The 12,989-nt window shown below is 45.5% G+C and overlaps 1 protein-coding gene across 2 annotated transcripts in view; it reads right to left on the bottom strand.

Moving 5' to 3' along the window:
- The window catches only part of ubxn10 (UBX domain protein 10), a 42,002-nt gene extending 29,469 nt beyond the window's left edge, over positions 1 to 12,533 (bottom strand). Inside the window, exon 1 of one of the 2 annotated variants that reach the window (XM_072585917.1) lies at positions 12,292 to 12,533. In XM_072585917.1, coding sequence (XP_072442018.1) covers positions 12,292 to 12,333 — 42 coding nt within the window. In that variant the 5' untranslated portion in view covers positions 12,334 to 12,533. The remainder of the gene's footprint in view (positions 1 to 12,291) is intronic. The other variant, XM_072585918.1, reaches the window with a different exon arrangement.
- Between the last annotated feature and the right edge of the window lie 456 nt (positions 12,534 to 12,989).

Raw genomic sequence — 12,989 nt, 5'->3', positions numbered from 1 at the left:
CTCAACACTGACCTCCAGGCAGAATACTTTCCATCCACAACCACTCTCTGCCCTCTGTCAGCCAGCCAATTCTGAATCCAGATAGCCAAATATCCTTGAATCCCATACTTCCTGAGTTTCTGAATGAGCCTACCATGGGGAACCTTATCAAATGCCTTGCTGAGGTCCATATACACCACATCCACTGCTCGATCATTGTCGACCTATCTTGACACCTCCTCAAAGAACTCAATAAGATTTGTGAGGCATGACCTGCCCCTCACAAAGCCATGCTGACTGCCTTTAATCACACTATGCTTTGCTAAATAGTCATAAATCCTATCCCTCAGAATTCTTTCCAAAACTTTGCTGACCACAGACGTAAGACTGACTGGTCTGTAATTGCCAGGGATTTCCTTATTACCCTTCTTGAAAAGCGGAACAACATTCGTCTCTTTCCAATCCTCCGGTATGAATCCTGTGGAGAGGGAGGAGGCAAATATCCTCGCCAGCAGCTTAGCAACCTCCTTTCTCGCTTCCCGGAGCAGCCTCGGATAAATCAGGTCTGGCCCTGAGGACTTATCAATTTTAATGTTTGCCAAAATTTCCAGCACATCAACTTCATCAATCTTGACCTGGTCAAGACTGTATCCCAGCTCCTATAAGTTTTCATTTATAACAAGTTCCCTTTCCTTGGGAAAAACCAAAGCAAAAAACTCATTTAGGACTTCCCCTATCTGCTCAGACTCCACGCACAAGTTCCCTCCATTATCCCTGATCGGCCCTACCTTCTCCCTGATCATTCTCTTATTTCTCACGTATGAGTAAAATGCCTTTGGATTCTCCCTAATCCTTCTTGCCAAGCCTTTTTCGTGCCCCCTCCTGGCTCTCCTCAGTCCATTTCTGAGCTCTTTTTAGCAAGCCTGTAGTCCTCTAAAGCTGTGCTCTATCTTTGCTTCCTCCACCTTACGTAAGCTGCATTTTTCCTTTTGATGCAAAGTTCCTCTGTTCTCATCATCCAAGGTTCCTTAATCTTACCCCTTCTTACCTGTCTCAGAGGAACAAATTTGTGCATCACTCGCAACTGCTCCTTAAATAGTCTCCACATGTCTGTTGTGCCCTTTCTGTGGAACAACTGCCCCCAGTCTATACTTTCCAACTCCTGTCTGATTGCGTCATGATTTCCTTTTCCCCAATTAAATATCTTCCCTCGGTAACTGCTCCTTTCAATCTCCAAGGCTATGCTAAATGTGAGGCAGTTGTGATCACTTTCACCAAAGTGCTCTCCCACCGCGAGATCTGATACCTGTCCTGGCTCGTTGCCAAGCACCAAATCCGAAATGGCCTCTTCCCTCTTCGATCTGTCTACATACTGAGTAAGGAAACCCTCCTGAACACACCTGACAAAAACAGCTCCATCCAAACCATCTATACTTAGGAGGTTCCAGTCGATATTGGGAAAGTTGAAATCACTAACAACAACCCTGCTACTTCTGCATTTTTCCAGAATTTGCCCACCTATGAGATCTTCACTCTCTCTACTGCTATTAGGTGGTCTTTAGAAAACCCCCAATGTGGCAGCTGTCCCCTTGCTGTTCCTAACTTCCACCCATATTGATTCAGTAGACAAACCTTTTGTCGCCGTGGTGCACTCTCTGATTAGCAATGCTACACCCCCTACTCTTTTTCCACCCTCCCTGTTCTTTTTAAACATTCTAAACCCTGGAACATCAAGAAACTATACCTGCTCCTGTAGAACCCATGTCTCCGTTATGGCCACAACATCATAGCCCCAAGTATTGATCCATGCTCTAAGTTCGTCACTCTTATTTTGGACACTCCTTGCATTAAAGCAGACACATTTTAACCGATCCCTTTGTTTCATCGCGTGAGAAACCTTGCTGATAGATTTAATACATCCTGTCACTGCCCCGTCTGCAACTGACCCCTCTCAGATATGTGACTTTGATTCCCACCCCCCTGCCAAACTAGTTTAAACCCTCCCGAATCACATGAGCAAATCTCCCACCCAGGACATTTGTGTCCTTCCAGTTCAGGTACAACCTGTCCTTCATGTACAGGTCTCACCTTCCCCAGAACAACACAGAACATAATGAGTAAGGCTGATGAATTAAAGCCTGGATCAGTAAATGGAACTATGATGTTGTGACCATTACAGAGATTTGGTTGAGGGACGGACAGGACTGGCTGCTGAATGTTCCAGGGTTTTGTTGTTTTAGACGAGACAGAGAGGGAGGTAAAAGAGATGGAGGAGTTGCATTACTAATAAGAAAAAATGTCCTATTTGCACTCAGAGCAGACATACTGGAAGGCTTATCTGAAGGTAATATGAGTATAGCTCAAAAGTAAAAACAGTGCAATTTTTTAGATTAATTACAGTGTGGAAACAGGCCCTTCAGCCCAACAAGTCCACACCGACCCACCGAAGTGCAACCCATCCAGACCCAGTCCCCTACATTTACCCCTTCACTTAACACTACGGGCAATTTAGCATGGCCAATTCACCTAACCTGCACATTTTTTGACTGTGGGAGGAAACTGGAGCACTCGGAGGAAACTCACACAGATAACAGGGAGAATGTGCAATTTCCACACAGACTGTTGCCTGAGGCAGAATTGAACCCAGGTCTCTGGTGCTGTGAGGCAGCAGTGCTAACCACTGTGCCACCATGCCGACCACAAATCCTTCTGATGGAATTATACTATAGGCCCCCCAACAGCCACAGAGACATTGAGGAAAAATGTATAGTCAGATTATGGAAAGATGTAATAACAACAAGGTTGTCATAGTGGGTGACTTTAACTTTCCCAATATTGACTGGAACTTCCTTAGAGCAAGAGGATTAGATGGGGCAGAATTGGTTAGGTGCATCCAAGAGGGTTTCTTGAAAGAGTATGTGAATTGTCCAATGAGAGGAGGTCCATACTGGAACCTTTTACTGGTTGATGAGCTTGGCTAGGTGACTGACCTTTCAATAGGAGTGCATTTTGGAAATAGTAACCACAACTTCTTATGTTTTAAGATAGCTATGAATAAGGACTTTGCGGGAAGATACCAAATAGGGAAGAACAAAAATGACAGTATTAGGCAGGAGCTAGGGAGTGTTTATTGGGAGCAGCTGTTATCGGGCAAGTCCACATTTGACATGTGGGAGGGTTCTGAGGAAACATCACTCAACCTGAAATGTTAACTCTGATTTCTCTTTATAGATGCCAACCGACATGTTGAACGTTTCCAGCAATTTCTGTTTCTGTTTCTGATTTACAGCATCTCCAGTTCTTTTGGTTTTTATTTGACATGTGGGAGTTGTTTAAAAACATACTGATCAGAGTTCAGGACCAGTATGTTCCAGTAAGAAGGATGGACAAGGATGGCAAGGTAAGGGATCCTTGGATAATGAGAGAGGTTGTGAATTTAGTCAAATGGAGCAAAGAAGCATATGTAATGTTTAGGAAGCTAAAGTTGGACAGGGCCTATAAGGAATATGAAGAAAGCAGGCAAGAACTCAAGCAGGGAAATGGAGAGCAGGGAGGGGTCATGAAATGACCTTGGCAAATATGATTAAAGGGAATCCCAAGTCATTATACACATACATTAAAAACAAAAGAATAACTAAAGAGAGGGTAGGACCACTCAAAGATAAAGGAGAGAACTTGTGCTTAGAGGCAGTGGATGTCGACAAGATCCTGAATGAGTACGTTGTGTTGGCATTCACCCAGGAGAAGGACATAGAGGGTAATGAGATTAGCACGCGAATATGTGAAGGCATTTTGAGATCACGAAATAGGTGGTGTTGGGTCTCTTGAAGATATTAAAGTAGATAAGTCCCCAGAGGCCAATGGTAGTTACCCCAGGTTATTGAGAGAGGTAAGAGAGGAGATTGCTGAGGCCTTGACCATGATTTTTGTATCCTTGCTAGGCACTGGAGAGGTCCTGGAGAACTGGCAAGTAGCTAATGGTGTTCCTCTGTTCAAGAAGGGCAATAGGGATAATCCAAGAAACTATAGACCGGTGAGTCTCACATCAGTGGTTTGGAAGCTATTGGAGACAATTCTTAGAGATAGGATTAACACGCATTTAGGAAAGCATGGTCTAATTAGAGACAGTCAGCATGTTTTTGTGTGGGCAGGCCATGTCGCACTAACTTGATTGAATTTTTTGAAGAGGTGACAAAGGTGATTGATCAGGATAGAGCAGTGGATGATGTTGGATTTAAGTAAGGCTTTCAACAAGGTCCCTCATGGTAGATTCATCCAGAAAACTAAGATGCGTGGCAACTTGGAAACTTCAGAATTGGCTTGCCTCTTTAAGCTAGAGGGTAGTGGTGGAAGGGTGCTTTTCTGGTTGGAGGTCAATGACTAGTAGTGTTCTGCAGAGATCTGTACTCGGACCACTGCTGTACGATATATAAAAATGACTTGGATGAAAACTAGATGGGTGGTTTAGTAAGATTGCATATGACACAAAGATCAGTGGAGTTGCGGACAGTGTAGAAGGTTGTCAAAGGATACAGCCGGATATAGACCAATTGCAGATGTGGGCAGAGAAGTAGCAGATGGAGCTTAATCTGGGCAAGTGTGAGGTGCTACACTTTGGGAAATCAAAAGTTAAGGAAAAGTATACAGTTACTGGCAGGACCCTGTACAGCATTGATGTGTGAAGGGATCTTGGGGTTCAGGTCCGCAGCGATGTCTAAAGAAGGCACGTGGCATACTTGCCTTTATTGACAAGAGTCAGGATGTCATGTTGCAGCTTTATAAGACTTTGGTTAGTCTGTATTTAAAGAGTATTTGTGTTCAATTCTGTTTGCCACATTACAGGAAGGATGTGAAGGTTTTGGCGAGGGTGCAGAAGAGGTTTACCAGGATGCTGCCTGGATTAGAGGGTATGAGCTATAAAGAGAGGCTCGAAAAACTAGGGTTGTTTTTTCCTGGAGCAGCAGAGGCTTAGGGGAGACTTGATAGAAATCGATAAGATTATGAAATGCATAGACAGGGTTGACAGTCAGAATCTTTTTCCAAGCATTGAAATATCTAATACTAAGGGGGATGCATTTAAGGTGAGAGGGGAGAAATTCATACGAGATGTGAAGGGCAAGGTTTTTTGCACAGAGTGGTACGAGTCTGGAACATGCTGCCAGGGGTGGTGGTGGAGGCGGAGACAGAAACGATAGGGGTGTTTAAGGGGCTTTTAGATAAGTGCATGAATAATCAAGGAATGGAGAGATATAGATAAAGCAGACAGAAAGGATTAGTTTAATCTGGCATCATGTTCAGTACAACATCATGGCCCAAAGGGCCCAATCCTGTGATGATACAAAGCTGAGCTATTTTTTCTGCCGCGTTGGCAAATAGCAAAGTCTATATTCTGTCATTAAACATTCTTTTATGTCATCAATGATTGAGGACAGCTTGCTTGGTGCTTTAAATATATTACAGCATGCACCATTTAGTTTTAAACTACATGATGGACTTTTTATTATTTCAATACAGTGTGTTGTTTCACTTGGAGCTGGTGTACTTGGTCTCTGCCTTTGTATCCTTTGACACCCTCATGCAGCAGCAGGCACACAGCAGAATAGATTGTTTGGGAGTCAATGGTGCTGCATTTATTGTTATGGACCAAGCAGGAAGCTTCCTCCACAAAGTACTCAAAAATATCTTTGACAAACGAGCTCATGATGCTCATGGGGTTGGAGGAAATACCAGTGTTGGGGTGAACTTCTTCATCACTTTATTGATGTCAATGGAATAACTTTCTTACCTGGACTTTCTCCTCTTCTTGCCACATTTCATTCGATGTCTCTTCACTGCTTTCTTAGCACTCTTCTTGATAACTTAGAATCACAGTCATAGTGTCATGGAGACAGGCCCTTTGGCCCAAACTGATCCATTCGGACCAAAGTGTCCATCCACACTAACCTCATTTCTCTGTACTTTGCCCATATCCTTCTAAGCCTTTCCTATCCTTGTGTTTGTCCAAATGCCTTTTAAATGTTGTAATGTGCATGCCTCAAACACTTGCTCTGGCAGTGATAAACTTAGAGCATGGATCAGTACCTGGTGCTATGATGTTGTGGCCATAACAGAGGCATGGGTTTCTCAGGGGCAGGAATGGTTGCTGGATGTTCCAGGGTTTAGAGCATTTAAAAAGAATAGGGAGGGGGGAAAAGAGGTTGGGGTGTAGCACTACTAATCAGAGAGGGTATCACAACTACAGAAGCTTCCATTGTCGAGGAAGATCTGCCTACCAAGTCAGTATGGGTGGAAATTAGGAACAGCAAGGGAGCAGTCACCTCGTTAGGGGTTTACTACAGGCCCCCCAATAGCAGCAGGGAGATGGAAGAAAGCATAGGTCGGCAGATTTTGGAAAAGTGTGGACGTAGTAGGGTTGTTATAATGGGTGACTTTAACTTTCCCATCTACATCCTTTGAGCAGAAGATTTGAATGGAGCTGTTTTTGTAAGGTATGTTCAGGAGGGTTTCCTAACTCAGTATGTTGACAGGCCGACGAGGGGAGAGGCCATTCTAGACTTGGTGCTCGGAAACGAGCCGGGGCAGGTATCAGATCTTGTGGTGGGAGAGCATTTTGGTGATAGTGACCACAACTGCCTCACATTCTACATAACTATGGAGAAGGAGAGGATTAGGCAAAATGGGAGGATATTTAATTGGGGAAGAGGAAACTATGATGCGATTAGACATGAGTTAGGAAGCATGGATTGGGAGCAATTGTTCCACGGTAAAGGCACTATAGACATGTGGAGACTGTTTAAGGAACAGTTGTTGCAAGTGATGAATAAATGTGTCCCTCTGAGACAGGCAAGAAGTGGTAAGATAAAGGAACCTTGGATGACGAGAGCGGTGGAGCTTCTCGTCAAAAGGAAAAAGGTAGCTTACATAAGGTGGAGGAAGCTAGGGTCAAGCTCACCTCTAGACGATTACAGGCAGGCGAGGAAGGAGCTCAAAAATGGTCTGAGGAGAGCCAGGAGGGGGCACAAGAAAGTCTTGGCAGAACGGATTAGGGAGAACACAAAGGCATTTTACACTTTTGTGAGGAATAAGAGAATGGTCAAAGAAAGAGAAGGGCCGATCAGGGATAGCATAGGGAATTTGTGGTTGGAATCTGAGGAGCTAGGGGAACCCCTAAATGAGTTTTTTGCTTCTGTCTTTACGAAAGAAACAAACTTTGTAGTGAATTAAACCTTTGAAGAGCAGGTGTGCATGCTGGAATGGATAGAGATAGAGGAAACTGATGTGCTGAAAATTTTGTCAAACATTAAGATTGACAAGTCGCCAGGCCCGGACCAGATTTGTCCTCGGCTGCTTTGGGAAACGAGAAATGCAATTGCTTCGCCACTTGCGAAAATCTTTGCATCCTCGCTCTCCACTGGAGTCGTACCTGAGGACTGGAGAGAGGCAACTGTAATTCCTCTCTTCAAGAAAGGAAATAGGGAAATCCCCAGCAATTACAGACCAGTAAGTCTCACGTCTATCATCTGCAAGGTGTTAGAAATGATTCTGAGGGATAGGATTTATGACCATCTGGAAGAGCATGGCTTGATTAAATGCAGTCAACACGGCTTTGTGAGGGGCAGGTCATGCCTCACAAACCTTATCGAGTTCTTTGAGGATGTGACTAGAAAAGTTGATGAGGGTCGAGCTGTGGATGTGGTGTATATGGACTTCAGTAAGGCAGTTGATAAGGTTCCCCATGGTAGGCTCATTCAGAAGGTCAGGAGGAATGGGATACAGCAGAACTTAGCTGTCTGGATACAGAATTGGCTGGCTAACAGAAGACAGCGAGTAGTAGTAGAAGGAAAATATTCTGCCTGGAAGTCTGTGGTGAGTGGTGTTCCACAGGGCTCTATCCTTGGGCCTCTACTATTTGTAATTTTTATTAATGACTTGGATGAGGGGATTTAAGGATGGGTCAGCAAGTTTGCAGATGACACAAAGGTTGGAGATGTCGTTGACAGTATAGAGGGCTGTTGTAGGCTGCAGCAGGACATTGACAGGATGCAGAGATGGGCTGAGAGGTGGCGGATGGAGTTCAACCTGGATAAATGCAAGGTGATGCATTTTCAAAGGTCGAATTTGAAAGCTGAGTACAGGATTAAGGATAGGATTCTTGGCAGTGTGGAGGAACAGAGGGATCTTAGTGTGCAGGTACATAGATCCCTTAAAATGGCCACCTAAGTGGACAGGGTTGTTAAGAAAGCATATGGTGTTTTGGCTTTCATTAACAGGGGGATTGAGTTTAAGAGTCGTGAGATCTTGTTGCAGCTCTATAAAACTTTGGTTAGACCACACTTGGAATACTGCGTCCAGTTCTGGTTTCCCTATTATAGGAAAGATGCGGATGCTTTGGAGACGGTTCAGAGGAGGTTTACCAGGATGCTGTCTGGACTGGAGGGCTTAACTTATGAAGAGAGGTTGACTGAGCTTGGACCTTTTTCATTGGAGAAAAGGAGGAGGAGAGGGGACCTAATTGAGGTATACAAGATAATGAGAGGCATAGATAGAATCGATAGCCAGAGACTATTTCCTAGGGCAGAAATGACTAACACGAGGGGTCATAGTTTTAAGCTGGTTGGAGGAAAGTATAGAGGGGATGTCAGAGGCGGGTTCTTTACACACACAGTTGAGAGCATGAAATGCATTGCCAGCAGCAGTTGTGGAAGCAAGGTCATTGGGGACATTTAAGAGACTACCGGATATGCATATGGTCTCAGAAATTTGAGGGTGCATACATGAGGATCAGTGGTCGGCACAACATTGTGGGCTGAAGGGCCTGTTCTGTGCTGTACTGTTCTATGTTCTATGCGTAACACCTTCTGTGCCCCTCAGGTTTCCTTTTATTCTTTCTCCTCTAAAAATTCCTCATCCCTGGGAAAAAGTGCATTCACTCTGTCCATGCCTCTCATGATTTTAAACACTTCTATAAAATCCTCTCTCAGTCTTCTACACTCTAAAGAAAAATGTCCTTGCTTGTCTAATCTCTCCCTATAACTCAGACTCTTGAGTCCTGGCAACATTCTTGTAAGTTTCTTCTGCACTCTTTCCAGTTTAATAACATCCTTCCTATAGCAAAGTGACCAAAACTGAACACAATACTTAAAGTGTGGCCTCACCAAAGTCCTGTACAACTGCAACATAACTTCCCAACTTCTGTAAACAATGCCCCGACTGGTGAAGGCTAGCTTGCCAAAACCCTTCTTTGCTGCCTTGTCTACCTGCTACTCCAATTTCAGAGAACCTTGTACCTGAACTCCAAGGTCCCTCTGTTCCACAACACTACTTATGACTCTACCATTCACCATGAAAATCCTACCTTGATTTGACTTTCCAAAATGCAAGACCTCACACTTATCTATATTAAGCTCCATTTGCCATTTCTCGGCACACCTCCCCAGCTAATCAACATCCTGCTGCAATTTCTGATTACCTTCTTCACTTTCCATGATATTGCATATTTTATTGTCATCTGCAAACTTAATAATCATGCCTTGTCCATTCTCATCTACATCATTGATATAGATAACAAACAGTAGGGGGCCCAGCACTGACCCCTGAAGCATACCACTAGTCACAGGCCTCCAGTCTGACAAGCATCCTTCCACTATTTCTCTCTACATCTTACCATCAAGCCAATTGTGCATCCAATTTGCCAGCAATCCCTGGTTACCATGCGATCTAAACTTCCAGAGCAGCCTACCATGTGGAACCTTAACAAAGGCCTTATTGAAATCCATATAGCTTGAGTCTAATGCCCTGCCCTCATCAATCCTCCTGGTCACTTCATCAAAGAATTCTAACAAATTTGTGAGGCATGATCTCCCACGCACAAAGCCATGCTGACTATTCCTAATCAAACCCTGTTTTTCCAAATGCAAGTATACCTTATCCCTCAGAATCTTCTCAAATAATTTACCTACCACCTAGTTCCCAGGTTTTTCTTTGCAGCCCTTCTTAAATATTCACTACCTTCCAGTCTTCTGAGGCCTCACCCATAGCTAATGATGATGCAAATACAGAGGAACCTCGATTATCTGAACGACACAGACGGGGAGTATTTCGTTAATCAAATTTCGGATAATCGAATGCCGGATAACATAGTTTAGCCAAGTATCGGGACCTTGCAATCTTGTCAGATAATCCAATATTCGGATAATCGAATGCCGGATAATTAAGGTTCCTCTGTATCTCAGCCAGGGCCCCTGCAATTTCTTCTCCAGGCCTTTAGATGATTCTTGGATACATCTGGTCAGGTCCAGAAATTTTATTCACCTTCATACATTCTAAAACATCCAATACCTCCTCCATTTTGATATGGACTATCCACAAGATATCATCACTAACTTCCCGAAGTCCCCAAGTTTTCATGTCTTTCTCCACAGTCAACACAGAGGAGAAATATTCCTTGAGGACCTTGTCTATCTGCTGCAGTTCCACACATATATGTCCACTTTGGTCCTTGAAGGGTCCTATTCTCTCTCTAGTTATTCTTTTTACTTTAATATACTTTAAAAATCTCTTTGGATTCACCCTAACCTTCTCAAGCAGAGAAAATGGATTCGTGGTCATCATTGAACTCCTAATTCCAAAATTTTATTGAATTTAAATGCCAGGTGGGATTTGAACCTGGGTCCCCAGAAGAGTACCTGAATCTGTATATTAACAGTAAAGTGCTAATATCTCCAGGCCATCATCTCTCCATTCCTCCCACCTCAAGTTGATAAGACAGAAAGATGACAGGAATTTATAATTTTATTCATGGTCTTCACGCAGTCCACTTCTACATGGCCAATAAATAATATGTTTGCATACTTCAGGATGGATCTTATTCTTCCTTTTGCCATTTCTAAGTTAGAGTCAAAGGTCCTCTATTTCATATTGTACTTACAAACTATCTGACAAAAGACTCCTACAAAAATTGTTAGAGAGTTTAAAGCTACATAAAGCAAGGCTGCATGTCAGATCATGATGGTCCTATACCCCAATGCTACTGCATCATCATTAACTTCTAAAAGTATTGTTGGTTATTGATTATGATTTATTGAAGTTAGTTTGAAGAAATGCTGCATATGAACAGTTTCTCAAATCAGGAAAGGCAATTAGGATCAATCAATCTGTTCTTTTCTGACTCTAAATCCGAAGTCCTCTGCTTCTGAAGGATGACTGGACCCGAAACAGTAATTATTTTTTCTCTCCATAGACGCTACCAGACCTGCTAAGTTTTATAATTCCCATCAAAAGATCTGCTATCGTGTGGTTGCCTTTTTTGCACTACCCTCAAGTCTATTTTGGCTCGTGTGCGACCGCTCTCTGACACACGACATCAACCCATATCTAAGTTGACCCCTTCTTTCTGCTGCTCTTCACGTTGCCTTCTTGAACACATTCACACTATGTTTTAATAGAGTACTCTGCAAACCTGCTACATTTTGGGCAATAACATTCTGCTCCTCATTATGTTTAAATCCTTTCCAGTTAGCAGACAGGACTCCTTTAGACTTTGAATCCAGGAGGTTGCAATGTGCCTGTCACTTCACTGATCATTTACACAATTGAAATTGGGGATGGTTGGGGGCGAGAACGACAACCGTCACTCTGCTTCATTACACGAAACGCCCCGCCCCTGGGGCTGAGGGGAACCCGCCCCGCCCTGTCCCTGGGGCTGATGGGACTGGCCCCGCCCCGCCCCGCCCCTGGGGCTGAGGGAACCCGCCCCGCCCCGCCCCTGGGGCTGAGGGAACCCGCCCCGCCCCGCCCTGTCCCTGGGGCTGAGGGGAACCCGCCCCTGGGGCTGAGGGAACCCGCCCCGCCCCTGGGGCTGAGGGGAACCCGCCCCGCCCCGCCCCTGGGGCTGAGGGAACCCGCCCCGCCCCGCCCCGCCCCTGGGGCTGAGGGGAACCCGCCCCTGGGGCTGAGGGAACCCGCCCCGGGCTGAGGGAACCCGCCCCGCCCCGCCCCTGGGGCTGAGGGAACCCGCCCCGCCCCGCCCCGCCCCTGGGGCTGAGGGGAACCCGCCCCTGGGGCTGAGGGAACCCGCCCCGGGCTGAGGGAACCCGCCCCGCCCCGCCCCTGGGGCTGAGGGAACCCGCCCCGCCCTGTCCCTGGGGCTGAGGGGAACCCGCCCCGCACTGTCCCTGGGGCTGATGGGACTGGCCCCGCCCCGCCCTGACCCGAGGGCTAAGGGAACCGACCCCGCCCCTCCAAGGTGCTGAGGTGACAGGCCCCGCTCCGCCCCTGGGGCTGAGGGACATGTTCTCCCCAAGCTCCACCTACCTGTAGGCACTTGACTTGTGAATGGTGAAAGGTGCCGTCCATCACCCGCTGATTCGTCCGTGACGCAGTCAGTCATTGTTCAGCATCAGGTTTATTTGAGGAACAGCGTAAACGTTTTTTTATAATTGACATTGCCCCGCTCACCTCTTAGTTAGATTCCGGTGCGGCTCCCCTCTTTAGAAAAGGTGACATGTTAATCGTCAATCCCATGAACTTGAATTTATTTTCAAAACGGTCAGAGTCCAGAGCGTCCCCAGCAGCAGCGCTGTTTCCAAGGCGACAAATGACGCCAGATGCAGCGTCTAGTCACGTGAGAGCAATGCCCGGTCGTGCATGCGCACATTAGGGCAGCCCGGTCTTTCGAGTCACGTGAGTGTTAGTTGCTAGCTCGTGTTGTCAAGGTAACGTTACAATAATACAAGATGGCGTGAACTTTTAAATCAGGCGAAAAGCGCAGGTGGCCAAGATGTCAGAGAGGGAGCACACTCTCTGAGAGAGGCGAGGGTGTGTTTGGTGGTATCCTGGTCCATTCTCCAAGGACATTCCTGGGTCCTACTGTGAGAAACAGAACTCACTCACAAATCAATCAGCCGGAGACAAGGCCTTGAAAACAAGAACAATTTATTACAGTCTTGCAAGAACTGGACGCCTCTGCAATCAAACAGAAATGCGCACGAAAACAGAGCCTGTTAGCATTC

This window comes from Chiloscyllium punctatum, chromosome 16 (genome assembly GCF_047496795.1).
Source record: "Chiloscyllium punctatum isolate Juve2018m chromosome 16, sChiPun1.3, whole genome shotgun sequence".
NCBI lineage: Eukaryota > Metazoa > Chordata > Chondrichthyes > Orectolobiformes > Hemiscylliidae > Chiloscyllium > Chiloscyllium punctatum.
This window is presented reverse-complemented; position numbering and strand designations above follow the sequence as displayed.